The sequence below is a fragment of the Monodelphis domestica genome, chromosome 5, assembly GCF_027887165.1.
Source record: "Monodelphis domestica isolate mMonDom1 chromosome 5, mMonDom1.pri, whole genome shotgun sequence".
NCBI lineage: Eukaryota > Metazoa > Chordata > Mammalia > Didelphimorphia > Didelphidae > Monodelphis > Monodelphis domestica.
Window position 1 is genome coordinate 185464610 of NC_077231.1, and position 25162 is coordinate 185489771.

At 32.7% G+C, this 25162-nt stretch overlaps 1 protein-coding gene across 1 annotated transcript in view; it reads left to right on the forward strand.

The window, feature by feature from the left end:
• The window catches only part of CFTR (CF transmembrane conductance regulator), a 204836-nt gene that overhangs the window by 111788 nt on the left and 67886 nt on the right, over nt 1-25162 (forward strand). Inside the window, exons 13-18 of the mRNA XM_056799582.1 lie at nt 2185-2271; nt 4026-4752; nt 7952-8080; nt 15639-15676; nt 16453-16703; nt 22226-22305. Coding sequence (XP_056655560.1) covers nt 2185-2271; nt 4026-4752; nt 7952-8080; nt 15639-15676; nt 16453-16703; nt 22226-22305 — 1312 coding nt within the window. The remainder of the gene's footprint in view (nt 1-2184; nt 2272-4025; nt 4753-7951; nt 8081-15638; nt 15677-16452; nt 16704-22225; nt 22306-25162) is intronic.

A 25162-nucleotide genomic window follows, 5' to 3' on the forward strand; every position in this document is an offset into this window, starting at 1 on the left:
ATTCTATTCCTTTTCTCACAGAGGTATAGTAACAGTATCCATTGTCTTTGCGAAGATGGATATTTAATCTGTGGCGACAATTGATGCTAAGTAGCATTGAGACATTTGTTACCTTTTACTATACATTTGATACTTATACCTCAGTGCTTCAGTGGAGTTATGATTTCATGGATTTCAATATTCCCTCCAGTACCGATCATATCCCATCCATCATCCATTCGGTGAAATGCTCAGCTTTGTTCTAACATAGATCCTCCACAAGGGGTCTAACTTGTGTGCCCATTGTCTATTATATAAGTTCATATGCATTTTAAAAAACAACACCAGATTTTTTTGTAGTTAACTAACTAACATCTTGAAAAAAATTTATGTGAATTACAAATTCTCAAACATATTAAAATATTTTCCTGAGTTTATAATCTTCCTAAGTGCAAGAAATATTTTCATTATACCTTTCATATCACTAGTGTCTGGCATAATCCTTTACATATAGTAGGTCTTTAATAAAAGGGTATCAGGTTTTTTAAATGATATTTCTGAGTAATGAAGAAATTAACTAAATTTACATTAATTTATGGGAGCAGAATTATTCCAAAAGCTAATCAATGGGAATTTTAAATGGGTAAAAATGTTTTTCCTCACAAAGTTAAGAAAGCACACTAAAATGTCATGGATGAACCCCAATAGTTAACTAAACAAATAGTTCTTCCCTTGAGGAAGTTACACATTATTTAACATTTGACATTATCAAAACCAAATGTTCAGTGATCATTATGTAGCTATCAACATTATTTGTTATTTTAAAAATCAGATGAGTTTTCTCGCATTATGTTCCTTCGAAAGAAGTCATATGGTTTAATGTAATGAACATTGGATAGGGAATCAGAAACCTTCTGCTAACATTTCATCTGATTATAAACAACTCATTTAATGTCCCTTAGCTTGTCTTTTTCATTTCCAAAGTGAAGAAATTGAACTAAGTCAGTGAATGGTGGTTCTCAAACTCTTTCAGTTATAGAACCTTTCTGTTTTAACAAAAGTTTGCTGTAAGCCCTCAGGTAAAAACTTTTAAAATGTTTTTTTAATGCTAATTCTTAATGCTTCTTATAGCAAATAGCATCAAGCTGGTTAAAAAGCTAACAACTTTGGAAACCACTTGGTGTGAAGAATGTATTTGTCCTCAGAAGTGTTTTTATAATTGAATATGAGAGGTCAACCTTTTATATATACTTCATCACCACAATTTTATTTCCCCTTTTACTTACAAAACACAAAATTTGGAGGAATCATTTCAGTCTCTTATATTTTCCCTCAAAAACCTTTAGGGAATTTTGTGTTTTTAATCTCATACTTGTTGGATTTATAAACATTTGGTGATAGAAAACACCGTATCAGACTCTGGACACAAAGGCACATTAGATATGGTTTTGACTTAACTATGTTTCTTTTTTCTTAAGAAACCAATACTTAAAGTAGGCCTGTGAATGTCTAATTCTGCCATCAGTTTTGATTGTCAGTACTTTTAACTAATTAACAAACAGCTTTTGTTAAGTGGCTAGTATGCTGCAGAGCATCAAGCTATGTCCCATTTATTTTTAATGGTACAAAACCCTTAAAAATAGAAAGGGACAATTATTATTTCATACCCTTGCCACTAAAACACATTGATTGGGCATCACATATTACTTGGCTATATTCAGCAACTAATTTTGACCAATCTTGAATCATACTGAATATTGACACCAGAAAACATAAATGGAAAAGCTTTATTGTGTACATTTTTACTCTCTACCTATTTTATTTGAGAGAATTATCATGCTCTTTTGTGGAGTCCCAGAGATCTATAAAATAGTCACCCAATTTTGGTCTAGCTGATTTTAAGATTGCTTTTGCTGCTCTGATTTTCCTTGGTTTTAAATACTATTTCAATTTTCTAGTTTTAAAAATTGTTTTCTCAAGGTAATACATTAAAAAATTCAATGTTTAGATTACTATAAAAAATATGCTATTCACATGGCATCTCCATGAATAATTTTATTCAAATATAACAAAATATTTGCCTTCATTTAAGTATTTGGTAAAAGTAATAAAATCTTATGTAATTAAATAACTTAAGGAAATGGTATTTAGAAAATTGCCAGTAAATATGGAAGAAAAATTATTTTGTTTCCATTTCCTTTTTAGAGCAATATACAAAGATGCTGATTTATACCTCTTAGATTCCCCATTTGGCTATTTAGATATGTTAACTGAAAAGGAGATATTTGAAAGGTAAGTTCTTTGAATAATATACTTAATTCAATTATGGGAAGATCTGACATATTATTGACATAAGGGAATTCTTTCAGTGAGGAAGGTCCTTCTACCAAAGAAGATTAACATTTTTTTTCTGCAATTCATTTTCTTAGAGAGTAGCTGAGAAGCATAGAAGTTTGAAATATTACTACCAAGGTTAAATGGGCAATGAATAAAGTGCCAGGTCTGGAAGCAGGAAGACATGAATTAAAATGCAGCCTCAGGCATTCTTCTATGTGACCCTGGGCAAGTTACTTAACTCTGCCTCAGTTCTCCCTCTATAAAATGAGTTAGAGAAGGAAATGGCAAACCACTCCAGTACATATGCCAAGAAAACCCCAAATGGGGTCCTGAAGAGATGAACATGATTGAATAACAACAGCAACAACAACAGAAGTAGAACTTGAACCCAGACCTTCTTGGAGGAAAATTGGAAGGACCACTTAGCAAGTTTTTAATTCAGTACATGATGACCTCATACTTAGAAGAATTTAGCCACCTTTATATGGTTCAAGGGTTTGCTTCCATGTTTTTTTCTTTCACAACTGTACCAAGTTTATTGTGGTAGTCCCAGTTTCATTATAAATCAGAGAGTAGAACATGAAAGGAAATTTGTAGAATTGCTTAAGAATCAAAAAACTCTGAAAAGTAAAACAAAATAAATTAAGCAAAGTTTATAAAGTCTTACTTTATCCAAAGAATTTATTTATGGCACAATTAATTAAAAACATCATCCAGTTTGGAACAAGAATTATAAACCCTTTGTAGTCACAGAATCCTTTCTTCTCTCTTCTCTACCAGTTACTGGAACCATGAACCATAATCAAATCATCTCTCCCATTATTCCTGGATAGAACTTTCTAAACCAAAATGGCCATTTCCTTGCCAATCCTCTTTGGTATAATTAGTTTCCCCCTATTCAAATATAAACTCTTTAAATGTAGTGATAATAATAGTTAACATTTATATATACTTATTTATATATATTTATATATATGTGTGTGTGTGTGTGTTTATTTGTGCATACACACACACCCCTACAAAGGTACTGTGCAAAAGACATTGCAATGAATATCTCATTTGAACTTCAAAACAGCTCTGAGAGATAGATACTATAATTATTCCCATTTTAGTTTTGAGGAAACTGAGGCTTATAAAGGTTGAGCAATTTGCCTGTGGTCATACAGTAAGTATGTGTCTGAGGTTGTAGTTGTACTCAGGTTTTCCTGACTTATAGACTCAGAGCTCTCTATCCATTGTGCTACCTAGATGCCCCAAAGACAGTTCTGAAAGACTTCTTTTGACTTTGTATTTGTATCCTAAAGGCTTAGTATGATGCTTAGCAAATAGTAAGTATTTAATAAACTTTTTTCTTTCATTAGTTCATAAAAAATGAGAAAAAGATTATGCTATAAGCTACATCATAGATATATAATCAATTAATGAAACCATAAAGCAAGGGTTATTTACTTTTTTATGGATCATGAATTTCCTTGGCAGTATTGCTGAATCTATGGGTCTCTCCTCAGAATTAATTTTTTTGGGGGGGCCTATATTAATAATTGAAGAAAATGTTAAATTTTAGTTAAATATTAGTGAAAATAAAGATGTAATTTTTCTCCCACCCAAGTTTATGGTCCCCAATAAAATGTGGATGGGGTTAGTATAACCATTAGAATTAGCTAGAGGTGAACATCTCATTGACATAAATCCTTTTTCTGTTTTTGAAGCTGTGTTTGCAAGCTGATGGCAAACAAGACCAGGATATTGATCACTTCTAAAATGGAACATTTAAAGAAAGCTGACAAGATATTAATATTACATGAAGGCAGCTGCTATTTCTATGGAGCCTTTTCTGATCTTCAAAATATGCGTCCTGACTTTAGCTCAAAACTCATGGGATATGATTCTTTTGACCAATTCAGTGCAGAAAGAAGAAGTTCAATCCTAACAGAAACCCTGAGACGTTTCTCAATAGAAGGTGATACTGCTGTCTCCTGGAATGAAGGAAAAAAGCAATCTTTTAAACAAACTGGAGATTTTGGGGAAAGAAGAAAGAATTCTATTCTTAGTTCACTGAACTCCATAAGGAAATTTTCAGTAGTGCAAAAGAGTCAACCGCAAATGAATGGCATTGAGGAAAATGATGATGAGCCCTTAGAAAGGAGGTTGTCTTTGGTGCCAGATTCTGAGCAGGGAGAGGCAATTCTGCCCCGGAGTAATATCATGAATACAGGTCCAACATTCCAAGGTCGAAACAGGAGACAGTCAGTACTGAACTTGATGACCCGCCCATCAGTTTGCCAAGGTCAAAACATGTATAAAACGGGGAATGCTGCCAGGAAGATGTCCATGGCCCCCCAGTCTAAGTTATCTGAAATTGATATTTACTCCCGACGTTTATCTCAAGATAGTGGCATGGATATAAGTGATGAAATTAATGAAGAAGATTTAAAGGTATTCCTGTGAATTGTCAATGGTAGCCTTTTCATATTTATCATATTTTGTGTTCTAGTATGGGGGGGAGTAAAAGGGTGGGGGGGGAGAGAGAGAGAGAGAGAGAGAGAAAGAGAGAGAGAGAGACAGAGACAGAGCCAGAGACAGATAAGGAGACAGAGAATTATACATTTTGGCCTAGCATCACTTTGGGGGAGGTGATAAAATTTTAAATTAGTTTATGTGACCTAAAAGTATCAAGAGAACAAACTATTTTACAGCTCTTTTGAAGCATTCATTTATATTCAAATGTAATTTACAAAGTAAGCAGAAATTAGCTAAGTTGAAATTGGGTTGGGTTGGTGCTTTACTTAGGAAAAGTGAATTTCCTTACTGGAAATTCCAATTGCACTATTTGAAGGGAAAAAGCACCAGGTAAGCACATAAAGAGGTTCCTGTACTGGTCTTTGAGGAAACATCTACCTATGTACATTAGTATTGTTTTTGCAATTTATAGTGAACTGCCTAGGATTTAAAAAGTTAAGTGACTTGCTCAGAGTCACAAGATCAACTTGTGTCAGAAGCCCCAATAGCCAAGTGCATAAAGTATTAGCTTCCTAAATCAGGAATTATGGGGTTTAAACCTACTTCAGGTAAATAACTTTTTCATCCTCAAAACTCCTATGCCTTTCTAACTAGTTAAGAAGTATGAATAATTTGCAGCTATTATTTATTATATAAAATCACTGATTTGAGAGTGGCAAAGGTCCTTAGGGTAATTTAATATAATCTCCTCATTTTATAGTCAGAAACTAAAGATCAGAAATGTTATATAACTTATCCAAAGTCACACAGTGGCAGTCAGGATTTGAACCCATGCCCTCTAACTCAAAATCTACTGTTCTTTGTACAATATAACCCTATCCTTCATTTCACTACCTATATCTGTATGAAACCTGATACTGGACTACATATAAAAACTTCTTTGAATCAAAATGAAAGCATATGTTTTACACGTCCACCACATAAATGGCACTCAATATATGGACAGCAATGTAAGAGAGAGAACAATATTCTTATTCTCTGATTTAACTTTTATGGGCCTCGGTTTCCTCATTTATGAAATAAGGAAAGGGAGATTGAACCAGATGAATTTTGAGGTCCCTTCTAGCTCTAAATCTATGATTACTTTTTTAAACGAAGGAATGGGACTATATGATTTCTAAGGTCTCTTCCAGCTCTGAAATCTATTCATATTTATTTGTTTATAATATCCAGAATGAATTCTTTCTGAAAAAAATAAGGTTTTAGCAAAATTCATATATTTAGCTAGCTGCTAGGGCTTATATAAATTCTGTCCAACTCAAGTGAGTATTAAAATCCATATGGATCAATTTTCTAAAAATTTGTGATTTTTAAGAATTAAAAATCTGATCAATTATTGCAATTGCAGTAAGTAAAAAATAATTTAATTCTCACATAGTCATTGAATGAAAAGCATTTTTTTAGGAACTGAGAAAAATCTTATTTTTGAAAATTTTTGCATTTTATTTAAATCCAGAAAGTTTATGTGAAGTGTCTGAGATTTTATAGTGAGCTTTGTTTTCAGTTACATTATCACATCAAGACAATAGATCATTTTGTTATTTAATTTAGATTTTATGTTTTAAAAACCCACCAGGTTTGTGTGTGTATGTACATATATGTATATATATATGTATACATACATATATATATAGTATAAGATTTTTTTCTGGGAAAGTATCATTTGCTTTACTGCGCTATAATACATAACTATTTCTATTTATATGGAACTTAGAAAATGCAATTCAGATTTCAAATAATAAAAACAGGGGGCCATATTCATTCCTATTTTGTTAACTGCTTCTGAAAAGAAAATACTAGATGCAACTGTTTAATTGATACACCCTTACATTATCTAGTAAAATGACCTTGGATAAATCACAGCCTTTTGTGCTTTAGGTTTCTCCTTAGAAAAGCAAAGAATTGGACAATGATGATAACATGATTTCTTTTTTCTAAATTAAAAAAAAGTTTTTCTAAATAAGAATCCAAAGCACCATTTGATTTTAATTCAAACAGATTTTTCAAACCTCAACCTAAAGGTTTTCTTTTTTTTTTTTTAAAGGCCATAATAAAGCAATCTCTTGGATTTAAAGATTCATTGGAATCACTTCCTTTAGGACATTGTACTTTCTTTCCAAAGTTCAAGAACCTAAAGAATCTCAGAACAGAAGATGATAGTATCATAAATTTGGGTTAAGAAGAAGTCACAGAGCCCATCAAATCCAACTCTCTCACTTTATAGTTGAGGAAATTGAGGCAAAAAGACATGAAGTGACTTGTCCTATAAGGTCATATAATCTAGTGATTATCTGAGGCACAATTCAAACTCAGGTCTTTTTGACCTTAAGTCCAACACTATCTGTTGTGCTACCTAACTGCCTCATCATTAGAGCTGGAAAAGACATTAGAAAACATTCCTGAGCAAGTGAGTTGTAGTGCTGGGACCCAAATCTAGGTCTATCTGTTCACAATCCTCTTGAAAGACTTGAATATCTTACCACCAAAAAAGGTACCTTGTTCCTTAATTCTTTAACCTTTTGGATTTTATCTATGGAGGATACTAGTAACTTTAGAACTCCAGAAAAAAGAGACCTGAATAATTATCTTGTATTTTCATTGTTATTGTATACAAAGGAAAACCGCAAACATGGGTAAATCTCTTTTAAAGATCCAGATAAGTTCATTTTAAGGTACATAGAAAATTTGAACTTAGAAAAATTCCATACCATAATCTAAAATAAAAAATCTCACCCATAGCACTCAAGAATACATTGATTTCTATATATTATGCTTCTTAAAATACCATTCATTAGTATCCATTTTGTGAAAGGTCACATGAAAAAGCATTTGAATGACATATTTTTAAGTGATTATTCAGTTATCCAGTCACTTGACATAAACACCCTAATTTGAAAAACCATAGTATTTCTCCATATTGAAAAGGACATGGAGTTTGCTATAGCATCAAGCTGATGACATCAGAAATTTTCCTTATGCTTATTTAAATTCCTGAAAATTCACTAAATATCAGAAAATAACAATGAAGTTATTTCTACCTTACTCAATTAAAATATGAATGTAATGTGGTCCTGTTTTGGACCATTATAAATAATCATGGTCATTTTTTCCCCAGGAGTGGTTTTTTGATGATGTAGAAAACATCCCAGCTGTTACCACATGGAACACCTACCTCAGATATATCACTATTCATAAGAACTTAGTTTTTGTCTTAATTTGGTGCCTCGTTATTTTTCTGGTTGAGGTAAGAATGTTCTATTTATACTGAATTATTATCATTCTATATAAAGATTGCAGTTTTCACATTTATTTGAAAGTTATTCTCCAAAAGAGTATCATTAAATTTTTATGTACTTCATTTGGTATCCTAGGAGAGAAAAAGATAAAACTTATAAAAAGGAATGGAGTGGGGCTAGTATTCAAAGGCATGTTAAAGACCAGACTAGAAAGATATATTAGAGAAATGAGAGCATTAGAGAAGAGATTAAATAATTAATTAATTTACAAAAGAGATGAGAGTTATTTGATAGAAGAGGACTATTCTAGATTGGGAATAAGCATTGACATAGTGCCTACTATGTGCCAGACACTGTGAGCTAAGTATTTTTCCAAATATTTTCTCATTTGAGCCTTGCAACAACCTTGCTATTATAATCCTCATTTAATGTACTAAAGTTAAGGGATTTGCTCTGGCTTATATAATTAGTGTCTGAAGCTGAATCTGAACTCAGGTTTTCCCAACTCCAAGCCCAATGCTATATCCACTGCCCCATCATCAACCTCTATCAACAGTAGATGATATTCTTTTGGTGATTGAAATATATAAAAACAAACCTAATGATACATTTGAACTAGGAGAGAGAAAAAGATGAGAAGACTACTGAGAGGAGAGAAAGGCAAAGCATAGGGGAAAATGAAACATACCAATGAAGAATAGAACAAGAATCTAAACAATTCAAGACTGGCCCACCTCAGACATATAGGCAATTAATTATAAGAGGTTGTATGATCATACATAACATATGAATGGTTATCATAAGCACAGTAGTGATTTTAAAGACCAATGTTCTCTCTTTCCTGTAAAGGTGAAACAATGATGAGTTCAGCTAACAAATAGTAAGCTTATTTTTAGGGTCTATAGAGATATCACCTCCCATCTATAATTTCTGAGGAAAAAATGTTGGCTCATGTAATTACATTTGCTTTCTTTCTCACTTAAAAAAATTTTTTTTCCATTTGTCCTATCTACTTTTATCAACCTTTGAAAATCCTTCTCATTTCTAAAACTGGAACATCCTAGGCCTCTGGATCAGAGCTTTAGAGATAGAAGGGACTTTACCCAACCCTCATTTTACCAATGAGGAACAGGTCAAGAAAAATTAAATGAGTTGCCAAAGTTACACAAGAAGTAAGGGGCAGAAACATGGGACCCGGATCCTCTGACTCTAATAAAAGAATCTGCTTTTACAATTGAAATATCTAAATTTCAGATTTGCAAACTATTATAATTTAAAATTTTTAAACTTGTTTTTCAAATTTTATTTATATTTTGAACTTACCATCAAATCAAATGGCATTGTCCATACACAGAGTAGAAAAAGGCAAAGCGAATCACAAATGATCTTCAGATCTCTATTATGTACAACTTGCTTTCCTTTTAAAGTATTAGTTCAACCTATAAATCTCTAGCATTTCAATTGATAATCCATTCTCTTTTCTCCTTGAGATGTTTAAATCATACCTTTTACCCTAATTTCCTAACTCTTAAGTGTCTTCTCAGTGTGCTAACAAAGTAGGTTTTAAACATCATTTTAGTACTAATTTTGATATTCTTTCCCTATAGGCAAAAGAGAGAATAGTGAATTTTAAAATAATATTAATAAAAACAATAGTTAATATTTTTATAGGTTAGAATTCTACATGTTCCAGGCATTATACTAAGTGCTTTACTTTATTATCTCCTTTGATCCTCACAACAACCCTGAGATATAGGTGCTATTTAATCTTCACTTATTATAGATGAGGAAACTGAGGTAAATAGAGGTTGTGACTTGACTAAGGTCACATAGGCAGTGTCAGAGGTCACACTTGAACTCAGATCTTCCTGACTCTCATCCCAAACTTCTATCAACTGTGCCATCAAATGTTCACATGGCAGCTGATGGCAGGCTTCCCACTTTCAGGAAATGATTAATAAAAGTTGCCCAACAGAAAAAAAATGATACCTAACAGTCATGCCATTAATCTTGAGCAATCTTGCCAAATGGTCATCATTAATATGAATTAAACCCAGCCTGCTGACATAGTAAATCCCAAACTAATACTTCAAAATAATTAATGGCCCAAATTCCTGGGTTGAAAGATCATAATGTTTGTCCTCAAGTTAGAAAGTCATATAAATTGAGGTTCATGGAATGTTGTAAAGCAAAGAGAATGTGGTGGTGAGACACACACACACACACAAATATTTCTTTTTATCACTATACCTTTGTCCCATAGATCTGGGCTTAATCTTCTTTCAAAAGAGCAATCCATTTTGTTCAAGAAAAGTCATCATCTGAAATTTGCTTGTGACTTGTAAGATTCTCATCGATGTGGCCGGGATCCTTGAGGGCTTACATTTCTAAAGGTTTTATCTCTTACTGTGGATTTAGTTGGGATGGGGACCAGATCCATGATTTGACTGCTAAAAGGAACTTGAAATAAATAAACTACTCCATCCAAAGCAAGTTTACACATTCTCTGAAACCCTGTTCTCTTGATCCCTAAGATTGAAGGACTTGCCAGTCATCACACAATCAGTATATGTTAGAAGGGAGATTTCAACTCAGGTTTACATGATGCAAGCCTAGAAGTCTCAATTATAAGCCATGTTATTTCTGTTACAGCGATGTATTGCAGAACAGGGGAAAGAGTTTTGACTCTGACACCAGAGAACCTGGGTTCAAAATCTTGTTTCAGATGCTTACTTAGGGAAGGTCTCTGGTCTTCAGTTTCCTCACCTGTAAAATGAGAGAGTTTAGGTAGTGCCTCAGGTTCATTCTAGATATTGAGTTTTAAGAGGTTAGAAACAACACTTTTTTTTTCTCTTGAAAGTGAATTCTGGGGATTTTTTTTGGTAAAATTTTGTCCCAAGCAAAAAAAAAAAATTAAGATCCTTTGGTGAATGGAAACAGAGAGAAACAATGCCTTGTGGCTTATACAAATATGTTTATGCACATAATATAGTTGCTTCAAACTATTTAGAAAGTTAATCACTATATTATTGATATTGCTCAAGTCACATAGAGTCAATCAAAGAAGAGAGGCATTTATGTTTCAATAATTATTGTTATAATTTTAAAATGTCTATTGCTCTAAAAGCATTTAAAAAGAAACAGTCTTAGCTTTGTTGGCATGTAGGTATCATAGTGGGTAGAGTGATGAGCCTAAAAGTCAGGAAAACCTGAGTTCAATTGTGGCCTCAAACACTTAGTATCTGTGACCCTGGGAGAGTCACTGAACCTCTGTCTTTCCTGGACTCTAAAATAGGAATAATAATAGCACTTGCCCTCCCAGGCTTATCGTGGGGATCAATGAGAAAATATTTGTAAAGTGCTTAACATAGTGCTTACCAAGGTGCTTAATAAATACTTATTTCCTTCCTTCTTTGACTGGGTGATTTATATATTTATACAAATATATTTAAAATGGTCTTATAAAATGTTAAATTATGCATATCTACTTCATTAGCATAGATGTGTTGATTGTAAAATAATATTGCCTATTAATTTATAACATATGATTATTTTGAGAAAGTAGCAATAATTCAAAATGGACATAATTTGAAACATAAACATCTTTGGCCACCCGCTTTTTCAGCTTTTCCAACTAGCAGGTGTTTTTTTGTTGTGTTTTTTTTAACCTAACCTTTGATTTTATTAGTACAGAGAAGGCCTGATTAGGAAATTCTTTCTAATAATGCAAGTCTGAAACTGTGCTATGACTTATACATAATAAATGCTATTTAAAGGTTATCTATTTATTATAATTATTTGCTATTACTTAATCTCAAAATATTGTCTGGAGCATTGGAAAGTTAATTGATTTGCCTAAAGTCTAGAATTCTGTTATATGTCAGGCAGGCCTAGATATCAGACTTTCCTGATTCCAAATCCATGTCTCATATACACAGTGCTATGCTGCTTCTCTAGCAGACATATTACTAAAACTTTATATGATTAAAACATGCAAAGAAGAAATTGACAATTTGTGTTATTTTTCACTTAAATTCTGCTTCTAGTCATGGTACTCTGTTTCTTTTTAATATGTTCCATTAAAATCTTTTTTTTTTTGTTGATATCTTCTGTTTTTATAACCCTTAGATTTTCATCCTTTATATCTCCCTCTCCCCTTTCCAGAGAGTTAGCCTTTATAACAAGTAATTTTTTTAAGTGGAAAATAAATGAATTTAGCCAAATTGGTCAATGCATCCAAAAATAAATTAATATTAGGTGCAATGTTCTATATATTTCTCCTCCTTTCCTTACCTCTTCCCAAGAGCAAAAGGAGGTATTTCTTATTTGTCTTTTTTGGGAACAAAATTATTCCTTATAATTTCATAGGATTTATTTTAAAATTGTTTTATGGTTGCTCTATTCATTTACATAGTTGGAATTGTTGCATATATGGTTTTACTAGCTGTTTACGTTGCATTAGTTCCTGCAAATCTTTCTGAGCTTCTCTGTATTCTTCATTTTTGTCTTATCTTATATCATTTTAATATCCCATTATATTCATGTGCCACCATTTGTTTAACCATTCCCCAATATATAGGCATCCACTGTGCTTTAAATTTCTGGATGCTACCAAAATGTTATTATAAATATTTTATTCTATATTGAGTCTGCTTTTTTTATTAGCTGACTTCCTTTGAGTTTATCCCTAGCAATAGAAACTCTGGGCAAAGGGAATGGACTTTTCAAAAAATATATTCTTCGTGAATACCTAGAACTCTTCTACTTATGAGCTACTATTTACTTAGGAAAACCTTTACTATAATAGAACTCTATCTTAGACCTTGAGACTTACAAAATTTAATATTCTGTTGTCATTTATGGCCATTGCTGCCAATTTTATGGTTTTCCCTAATTCAAAATTAAGAGGGTTAAAAAAGAATATTCCCATATCAATACCTAGGCATTATGGTGGTTGATGAAATCAATTATTTACATATTTATATTGGAAATATTGCCACAGTATCATGGTACATGCACTAAACCAACTTTTCTCTTTCTGCTCTTACTTCAATAATGGTGTGCAAGGTTATTATTCTCATAGTCCCCAAAGATACAGAGCAAAGCTTTTCTTTCTTTATGAAACTAATCCTACCATTCCTTAACCCCATTTTCTTTTCTGAGACTTAATCATCATCAATGTTTTCTTTGTATTCTTTCAGCTTAGGTTTTACGTTCCTTTAGATGTAGACCACATTTTCTTCTCTTTTAATAAAATATGGCAGCATCTTTTTAACACATTAAAATTAATAAACAATACAATGTGTTCAAATCAATAAATTAACAAATATTTAAATACCTCACATATGACTTTAGCTTTCATCATTCAGTATATAATATTTAGGCATTTCAATGGTAAGGTTTTAAAACTTTTAACAAGATCATCAAATTTTTATTAATACTTCTGAATGGCATAGCAGAATTTATTATGAAGAGGTGGTTATTATTCAGTCATTTTCAGTCATGTTTAATTCTTTGTGTCCCTATCCGTGATTTTCATGGCAAAGATATTGAAATGGCTTGCCATTTCTTTCTCCAACTCATTTTAGAGATGAAGAAATTGAGGCAAATAAGATTAAGTGACTTGTCCATGGCCATACAACTATTTAGTGTCTGAGGACACATTTTAACTCAAGGAAATGAATCTTTCTGACCCAGGTCCAGCACTCTAATCAGTGCACCACCAAACTTGATGTAGATTTCTTCAATTTTTTGTAAATTTTTTTGTAAATTTCTTCAATTTTTTTAAGCAATGGGAGAATTATTATCAAACTGGCATTTTAAGAAGATAAAATTGGTGCCAGTTTGTTGGATGGATTTCAAGAAAACGAGAATGGAGATAGAGGCATTCAATAGGAAGTAAATGCAATCATCTAGACATTATAGGCAAAGGTCCAAACTGAAGTGGAGGGGCAAGGGAAAGAATCTATATTTTAAGATAGACTGTGAAGCTAGGACTGGCCAGGCTTGTTTACTGGTTGGATGTGGGAATGATGAGTTTTGTGCCAGAGTTACCAGGAAAATGATGATGCCATTGTCAGAAGTATAGAAGTCAAGAAGATGAACTAGTTTTGTAAGAGCTTAGGAAAATAACAAATTCAATTTTAGACACATTGAATTTGAAGTGATACTAAGAAATCCCAGTAGAAACATCCAGAAGGTAGATGGCTTCTGGGAGGGAAAGTCCAGACTGAAGATGTAAATATAAATGTCATACACATAAATCAATATTAGGCTTTAGTTGTGCAATTGTTCTAATTTCACTATATTACCTGCCATTACCTTTTCTTATCTACTTTAGACCTTAGTTCACTTATCAATAAAACAGAAATGCTAGCAGCTCACATTTATATTGCACATTAACATTTAAAATGAGCTTTCTTTACAACAGTTTTGTAAGGCTGATCATGCAAATATTACTGTTCTCATAGTTTCCCAGGACAATTTTTCCTTGACCCTAATTTTCATATTTAAATATCCTCTAAGGCTTCTATATGAATGCCTGTTGTATGAACATAACTCTACTTTATCTTCCTAGACAGATTTTTAAAGAATTTTGGGTTCTTCCTTTCCAATTAGAATTTTTATTTCTCTTCATGAATCTCAATCTTTATTGGCTTCATAAGCAATATAATCAAGCATCAATTGTGTGAAATACACAATATTTTGCAGTAACTAATCTTATGTAACTACTGAATACTTATATAATTCTTATATATATTTATGTATTTACTTATATAATTCTCTGTTGTCTGGGTACACAGTATTCTGCCAATCTATCAGCCCACTCAAGGCAAAAACTCCATTGCAAATGTTTCCCACAATTGTTCCTAGTGGTTTGCAGAATTCTCTTTTATACCTTATTGTTGTCTAACCACTCCCCAAAAAAAGAAGGAAAAAAGAAAATGAGTAAGTCATTTGGAAAGAATATAGAACAGAATTAAGATCAGAGATCCAGATAAATAGGGCAATTTTGGCATTATCTCACTTAATTAGAGATTCAAAAAGTAAGATGGACAAAATCAAAGTACAGTCTCTCATGCTATTTGTCTGTGTTCTTGTATATGGAGGTGACTGTATTTGTTGGTGTATATCATGTTCACAATGAAAAGGTGAAAAATTAAGAAACAAGAAAGTGACAAAATTTCACAAAATTTTATGGTCAGATGATTCATATTAAAATTTTTATTTATGACCATGAATGAGCTTTCTCAAACTCATTCAGAAAACCAGTAAAAGGTTATTTTTCCTATTCAAATGTTTTCACTATAACTCTTATCTCTTCTGATGAGATCTGAAGAATTTTCTTGTTGATCAAAGGGAAGAAATGACAATGTATTTTATTCAGATAATTTGAATTCCATTTTCTCAATGTATTCTCACTGCATACACAAGTGCTTGGGACAATTTATACAGCAGCTAAAGAAAACAAAATTGTATGTGTTTCAGAGAGTGGAGGATATTGAAAAGAGCAATCGTTGGCTTTTTTGGCAAAGGAAAATTTAACTGTTTATTGTCCTATTGCAGGTGGCTGCTTCTTTGGTTGGGCTTTGGCTCCTTAAGGAGTGAGTATTTCATGTTTTGAGTTTTGTCTTATTTCATATGTATCTTTGTTCCTTTAAAAACATTTTATTTTCCATTAAACCTTCTCTTTTTGTGAGAGGGCAGGGCAATAATAAAATTTGCTTCCAAGTTCTACTGATTTAGCTCATATTTTCTAATTTTCTTTCTGACTGGACTTCTTTTAGTTCTACTGAGAAAGAAAAAACTTGACCATGTCCATATCCTATTGTTCTCTTCCAATGTCCTTAAGAAAATATATGTACGTAGTTTTCTCTGAGATTCATTTGGTAACAAGTTTGGAACCAATTCAAACATAAGGTTTTGTTCATATTTTTTCAAAAAAATTTCAAACAGGAAATCATTTTTGCATGCTTTAATGTGCTTCAAAAGTTATCACAAGGGGCAACTAGGTGGCTCAGTAGATTGAGAGACAAGCTGAGAAACAGGAGGCTCTGGGTTCAAATCTAGTCTCAGATATGTCCTAGCTGTGTGACCCTGGGCAAGTCACTTAGCCCCCAAATTGCCCAGTCCTTACTTCTCTTCTACCTTGAATCAATACACACAGTATTGATTCTAAGATGGAAGGTAGACGTTTGTGGGTTTTTTAACTTAATATAGACTGGCCTTGACTCTGGTGTAATAAATTCTTCTCATGCTCTCAAAATCTCAATAATTATCTTCTCTACTGGGTAAAGATTTTAGGATCTATGAAACCCAGTCAGTGGTGTTTGTATTTTTGGAAGAATTGCTTAATAATGCTTTCCCCTTTGTTTTATAGCACCTCTTTCAAAGATAAAACAAATGGTACAAATGGGACCAATAATACCATTGGAGTCATTATCACTGACACCAGCAAATACTACTTGTTTTATATATATGTGGGAGTAGCTGACACATTCTTTGCCCTAGGAATGCTTAGAGGCTTACCACTGGTGCATACACTAATATCGGTCTCCAAAATTCTACATCACAAAATGTTATGCTCTGTTTTGAAAGCACCTATGTCAACCTTCAACACTTTGAAAGCAGGTAATTAAAAAATTGTATTGTCCTCTGTGTGAAATGAAAGTATCGATCCCCAAGAACATGTGAACTTAGTTGCTTCTGTCAATTGTGTGGGATTTGCACTGAAAGAACTGTGCTTTTTTGTTCAATTCCTCTAGTGGCCAATAGCATTTATAGAGGTAGCATCTATAGTTTATTTATTCGTTTATTAAGATTTTACCACATTCATGGTTTAGTTCTTAACATGGTCTTATCAGTCAGGTTACTGCAGTTTGGTCAAACATAGTATCAATGAAGTTATGATGGTAAAATGTGTTCTAATGCTTTGTCCAAAAAGCTACACAAACCTGGTTTGAGACAACTAGCTGGTGCAGTGGATAGAGCATATGGCCTGAAGTCAGGAAGACCTGAATTCAAATTGGACCTTAGACCTTTACTAGCTCTGTGACCCTGAGCAAGCCACTTTGCCCTGCCTGCCTTAGTTCTTCATTTGTAAAATGAGTTGGAGAAGGAAATGGCAAACCACTCCATTGTGTTTGCCAAGAAAACCCCAAATGGGGTCATGAAGAGTCAGACACAACTGAAATGACAGAAAAATAGCAACAAAATGGGGGTAAATAAGGGCATTTAACTTATAGTGTTATGAGATAATACTTATAAAAATCACTTGGCACAGTCTCTAGCACAGTGTAGCTATTTCAATGCCTATTTCCTCCCTTTCCCAGTCAGTTATTTTATCTACCATTTTCCAGAGAGGTCTATATTAGTGGATATAGAAAATATGACTTTTACAGTTAAATAAAATCTCTTAATAGCTGAAGATTTTTATCTAACTCATTTGAAGGCTAACATAATATGAATATTTATAAAACATTTTACTTCTTTTCATGATTAAGATAAATTTATTAAAACTTTAGTTATCAGTTCAAAGATTACTATTCAGAAAAAGTTGCTGCCCTCTAGGTAAAGATGTCAACTGCATTTTACTCCAAGAGCATGTTTCAAACTTTTCTTTCAGTCTTTTTCCTAAAGTACAGTCTGTTATACATTGTGGGGAGGTAGAGCAAGGGACCAAAAATATCTTATGGATAGAAACAACTTTGAAAGGTCATTTCTTCTATTTTCAAGCAAGCTGAGTTTTGATAATTTCTTGTTCAGTCATGTCTGACTCTTCATGACCCCATACAGAATTTCCTAGGCAAAGATACTGGAGTACTCTTCCATTTCCTTTTCCAGCTTATTTTACAGATGAGGAAACTGTGGTAAATGGGTGAAGTTACTTGCTCAGGGTCATGGAACAGATTTGAATTCAGTAAGATGAGTCTTCTTGACTCCAGGCTTGTCGCCCTATTTACTGCACCATCTAGCTGATAACTTCCTTTTGCTTAAAGCACTCAAGGGGAGAAGATAATGGAGGTCAATGTTTAGCACTTCTAAGAATACTTTCATTTATATACATTTGAATTAAATTGACATTGATTAAGTGCCTGCTCTGTCCAGTAGGCTCATTTTGCAGATGAGGAAACTGGGGCTAAAAGAGAGTGTGACTTTGCTCAGGTCACAAAAGTTTTAAATATGATAGATCCATCACTTTCTGTCCTATACCACACTGCCTTCTTTATTGTATATGCTAGACTCTGACCAATATAAAAACAAAAACAAAAGCAAAAAAAAAAAACAAAGACTCTATCCCTATCTTCAGAGTTTAGAATATCAAAAGAGAAATGAGATATTTCTAAAAGTAGGTACTCTGTTATAAAGTAGAACCTAAAAGTCACCAAGAAATATAGAGAGCTAGTTAGTTTCAATCTGTGTCTTAGAAGCCTTATATGTGTACTCAGATTAAAAATTATGTATAGAAATATCATATTAAATCTATGAAGGACATTGAAGAATATATGAATGCTTAGTCCTTTTCATTTTATAAAGAACCCTAAAAAGGGGAAAATATTTTCTCAATGTCATACTAATATTTTAAATCTAGGTCTCAAAGGACAAACAACACCGCCTTCCTCTCAAGCATTCAGTCCTCATTTTGCATTTGTGTTTTTTTCTGATACAGGTATTTCAGTTGTGTCAGACTCATTATGACCCCATTTGGGGTCTTCTTGGCAAAGATTCTAGAGTAGTTTGCCATTTTCTTCTCCTGTGGCAAACAGAATTTAAAATCTTGCTCAAGGTCACATAACTATTATGGCTCTGAGGCCAGGTTTGAACTCTGGTCTATGTGATTGCTATCATGGCACTCTATCCACTGTGCCACTTGGGGTGCCATTTTTTCTTAGTGTACATATGGAGACTAGCACCATTATCTCCAATATTATTGAATATAATATTAGAAATGCCAGCAACAGTGATTAAAAGAATTAATTAAAATATAAAGGAAGGAGGTCTAGGAGTACAAGATTTTAAATTGTCTTATAAAACAGTAATTATCAAAACTATCTGGAACTGGCTAAGAAAGAGAGGTAGATCAGTGGAACAGGACCAATATACAACAAACAGCAGTAAAAGATTATAGTAACCTTGTATTTGACAAAAACATAGATTCAGATTTTAGAGATAAGAAATCACTCTTTGTTAAAAAATCACTGGGATAATTGTAAAGTAGTTTGGCAGAAACTAGGTTTAGATCAATATCTTACACCATCTATTAAGATAAGATTAAAATGGAGGCTTAATCTAGACATAAAGAAGATATAAATAAATAAGAGACATAGGTAACATATTAACAATGAATTTATGGAGAAAAGAGGAATTTATGAGTCAAAAAGAAATGGAGATCAATGCAAGATATAAAATGAATTACTTTTGAGTAAATTAAATTTAAAAGTTTTTGTGCAATTAAAATAAATATTGTCAAGATTAAAGGAAAACAGAAAATTGGAGAAAAAATTCTATATACAGCCTCTTGGACAGAGGTTTTATATCTAAAATATACAGAGAACTTCATCAATTTTTTAGAAATAAGAGCCATCCCCCAAATAAAAAGTACACAAAAGATACAAACAATTTTCAGGTGAAGAAATCAAAGCTATATGTGAATATCTGGAAAAAAACTCTAAATCACTACTGATTATAGAAATGCAAATCAAAACATTTCTGAGATATCTTCTCACACCCATCAGACTGGCTAAAATGACAAATATTGGAGGGGATGTGGAAACATAGGGACACTGATACATTTTGATGGGGGGAGTTGTGAAATGTTTCAACCATTTTGGAGAACAATTTGAAATTATACCTAGAGAGTTAGAAAACTTTTTTTACCCTTAAATCCAGTAATGTAATCACTGGGTCTATTTCCCAAGGTGATCATGAAAAAAAGGAAAAGAATTTATATGGTCTTAAATAGTCATAGCAGCTTTCTTTGGGTGGCAAAATACTGGAAATTGAAGGGATGGCCATCAATTAATGGGAATGGCTAAACAAGTTGTGATATATAATTGTGATGGAATACTATTTGCAATACAAGAAACAATGAACAGGCTAACTGAAAAAAAATTTGGAAAGAACTACACAAGATAATGGAGAGCAAAATTAGTAGAAACAAGAGATCATCATATGCAAATACAGATATAATACTTGAAGTATAAATCAAATACATTTATTAAGTAAATATTTTGATACAAAATTAAATGCATCCCTGAGAATTAACTAAAACACAGGAACATGAAAGACATAATTTATATATATACATTTGTTCCTTGGTGATGTATTCTATGATGATATGGGTACAGGAGGGAAGGGTTGAGACATTTGTAAATTCTATTAATTAAAAAAAGACTACTACCTTACATATCTAAGAAACTTTGATATTCCCCTATTCATTAGCTTTTCTGATCTTTCTGACAACCTAGTGAGACATATAAGGAAAATATCATCATTCTTATCTGAATGATTAGAAAACTGCATGCTTGAGAGAAAAACATTTTAGCCTTCTCTGTTTATGAACTAGAAAATATTAGAGGCAGGAGGAACTTTAGTGATAATATAGTTCAATTATCATATTTCACAAATGAAGAAACTAAAAGCCATAAAGATTAAATAATTTTCTCAAGATAAAACATCCATTGGTGTGTTGCATATGAGGGATCAGAAATACAATCTTTTTTTTTAATATGGCATAAATTTCACAATACCTAACCACCTACCTGAATTCCTATCCATTTGAAAGTTACTAATAAATGATGTCACCACTTTCCCGTTCCTTTTAATGTTTCTTGTAAATCTTATTTTCCCCCAATATTTTAATTGTTTGTGGGCTTGCTTCTCCAGGTTTTTAGAGAATTGAACATAAGTAACCTCAGAAAATCTAAACATCATTCTGCTTCTTAAGTTGGAAGGGACTCTAGGCATCATATATATATAATCCCCTCATTTTATAGATGTGGAAAACAGACCCATGGGAGTTTAATATTTGCCCTAGGCAGTGAGTAATGCAAAGGGGTAAAGATAGAATTTAAACTTGGATACTTTAACTTCAAAACCAACTCTCTTTTGATCTCCAAATATAATGTTAGGGTTACCTAATCCTACCTCAATCCCTAGTCCCACACACCCTGTCTGATTCTCATTTACTTTTATACCACATTATGATTTGTGGTTCTTAATTTTTATCCATTCAGACATCAAGATGTTTTTGCTAAAATTAAGTCTCTATTTTATATATACCTTTTGGTTTTGTCCCCCAGGTCTACTACATGGTATTCATTTTAATTTATTTTATTTTCTCTGATCACTCCCCTCATTTTCCAGTCATTTTGAGAGAGAGCTCTCATTTGAGATGGAATAAGTGCTAAATTAATTCTTTCTGAAACTACTTTTCCTTATTTTCCCCAAATCTGTGGATTTAGTTTATATACATTTAATTTTTGATTTAAACAAATATATAAATGCAGTTAGATGGTACAGAGGGTAGATAAAGTGCCTGGAGTCAAGAAGATTCTTCTTCCCGAGTTTTAATCTGGCCTCAAACACTTACTGTGACCCTAATCAAGTTATTTATAATTGTTTGCCTCATTTTTCTCATCTAAAAAATGAAATTGAGAAGGAAATAATAAACCACTCCAGTATCTTTGCCAAGAAAACCCCAAATGGAGTCATGAAGAGTTGGACACAATTGAAATGACTGAATAACAGCAACAACAAGCTTAACAAAAGCTATGGAGAATCTACGTTAGTAAATATTTAGCCTTTTATTTCATTAAATTAAATAGATGCCAGGAATATCCGTACATTACAGTTACACTAAAGCATTTATGTGGATTGGAGTATGAATATGGTTAGACTACTGGGTATTATTTGTGACCAAAAGGTCGACTTCAGTTGGAGATTTTGTCCATTGAACAATAAAAGGAATTTGTTACCTTTATATCTAAAGATGCAAGATGATACTTAAATACTTTTATGAAACCCTCAAAATGTTTAAAGTGGTAGGTTAACTAAGAGCATGTTTCATCTATGTCTGTGCTTTAGAGATCATCAAAAATTGACTCTTAATCCATTGATTTTTGAAAACCTCTTCTTTTCCTTTTCACTTTTAGGGGGAATTCTGAACCGTTTCTCCAAAGATATAGCAATTCTGGATGACCTCCTGCCACTTACAATATTTGACTTCATCCAGGTGTGTAAAATATATATTCTTTAGTAAAATTTGCTGCCCTGGTCTTTAAAAAGTTTGCATATTTAACTATAAGTTGCCTACATTTGATTTAGAGTTGAAGGTTTTCCACTGTGGGGAATTTGGTAAGGAAGAATAAGTTTTAAATAAAATGATAGTGGGAAACCAAAAGAAAGATTACAGTTTAAAAAAGTTCACATTCTGACCACTGAATTAACTCTTTATACCAGAAGATGAAGGGAAACAGAATGCTTAGACAATGTAACTAACTAGCTCTGTGATGTGACTTTTGAGAGACTTTGCAAACCTTCTCTGATTCTAGATATCTCCAACATAGCCTTGCCATGGTGATGAAATCCAAAGAATGAGAATTTTTCCGAGGAAGTTAAAACATTGTGGCTTAGGGGAAAATGTTAAAATACAAATATTTTTCTTGAAAGAATAAGAATCTTATGTCCCCCAAGTTTTCATGCAGTTTAGAGCTATTAAATCTTAACATTGCATTAAGGTATTTGTGATTCTCTGTAAGTTCACTAACCAGTTGACTCAAAGGACATGGGAAAGCATACTGATTCATTCAGATGCTTGGGAGTATAAATGCAGAGTCTAAGGTATTGCTCTGAAGACTGCTCTTGAGGGACTTAGAAATGGAGATAGAGGTGATGAGTTGGGTTGTTTTTGTTTTTAAGAAGAAAGAGGGATCATGGAAAGGTGAAGTAGGCAGCTGTCCAAGATTAAGTTTGCCTACCTAATAATTTTGCCTTGGGCCCATCCTGGTTTGGGAAACCACATTTGATCTTTATAAGCTATAGAATGTCAAATATGACATAATTTGATAACCTTGACTTTTGGTAAATGTATGACTAAAGCTTCCTTTTTAGATTACACCATCAGTATCCTAGATCATAAATGCCACAACCTTAATCATCTGCAGTAGAAGTAGATGGATCACTCCCTAGGTTGACTCATTCCTATTCCCCCTCGACCTCCACCTCCCCAAACTCTGCCAATAAAAAGGAAGAAACTCATTAGTAAGTTAGAGAAGAGATAGAAAATCAAAATAAGAAATATGACATGCATTTGTATACAGAAAGCACATTGTTAGAGGCAAAATAATCAAAAGGTCAGTTTGCCTCACACTGAAACAATCAAACAATCTTATGAATTTCCTGTTCCAAATCAATGACACTGTTTTGGGTTTGACACAGTTTCCTTTGTTTAAAGTTGCAACTCATAGCAGCAGCTGTTGGAATACTTAATAGATTACTTGAGATCAGAAATTCAATGAAAATTTCTTTTTTTTGTCAGTGAGTTCTGGTAATTTATTCTTTATTGCAAAATTGTACATGATTAGTCCTGAATGAATGTGGCATATGGAAGAATAAGGCATAGTGCATTTTGATGAATTCAATTCAAGTGTCTTTGGCCCTTCTTTTTTAATTGTGCTTCTCATTATGCTTTTTTTTAAATAGCTTTTTAAAATAAGGCTGATTTTAAAAATTATTTGTGAAAAGTTAGTTTTAAATAAGTATTTTATGGCTTAAACAATACTTTTGAATATATCTAATGGCACTTATGCCCATTTGTGTGTGTGTAAGTATGTATATATATATATATATACATATATATGTATATATATATATATATATATATATATGAATATAATCTTTCTCACATTTTTTCAAGGAATTCTTACCTTTCTCTCTGGTTTATTACTGACCTGATTCACATTTATCCTTTCCCATTCATTCATTCATTCTATCAATAAACATTTGTTACAAATATATACTATGGCAACCTATGCTTGTCTCGGAGAAGAAGTTTTTTTTTAGTGCTTAGGACAGAAACTTACACACATGAAGAGGCTCTTCCTCCAAGAGATCACAAATCTATCAATAGCCTAGTAAATACATCTTAGAGAGTTGTATGAGACCCAGAGAGGTGAGGTGTACAATGGTTTTCTGGTTCTTCTCACTTCACTTTGCATCAGTTCATGTAAGTCCAGGTTTAAACATCACTTATTTTACACTGATGCTCTTGAGGGTAGGGAGTGGTCAGGGTTGATACTAACTTTTTTTCCCCTTTTGTCTCATATGCTGTGAGATTTTGCTTTTTGTTCTTGTCACTGGTATAACATCCTTTCTTATCCTATATAGGTGTTTGCTATAAATTTCTCAATACTGAAAGCTATTGGGGAAGCCAGTAGCAAAACCCAAGTCAGACACCTTAATTTTATATATAGCATTGGGCCAATAGAGGTAGTTTCATGTAGTGGATAGAGGGCTATGCCTGTAGATTAGGAGAACTGGGTTTAAGATCTATCTTCTGATAATGACTTTATAACCCTTTGAAAATGATTTAACTTTTATATGTCTCAGGAAGTTCCCAAGGATTTTCTTACTCAATCATAGGCAAGGTTGATCTAGACCTTGAAGAATCTGTGCTAGATGACTTGAAATTACTTTGAGACCTAGATTTATAATCTCTTGGGTATGGGGTTATCTCTTGATCACAGATCCACCTGATATTTTGGCATTTAACTAATCAGTCCATTAACAAGTTTATATCAAGTATTTATTATTGGCCAGGCAGTATGCTAGATGCTGATATTACTAACAAAATCAAAAGTTAGTCTCTTCTTTGGAAGGGTGTTTTTTCCCCTATGGTAAAGCACAAAAAGCACTTGATGATATTTTTCTTATTGCTCAGAGTAATTTTTTGGCTACTGATTTGGGACTATATTGTAGATTGGTAGTGAAAAACTTAAATAGAAATGGGAGCCATTAAATTGTCCACAAGGGTTCTTACAGATTGCATATTGACTTGGAAAACCACATATGAATATATTTTAATCTAGCTC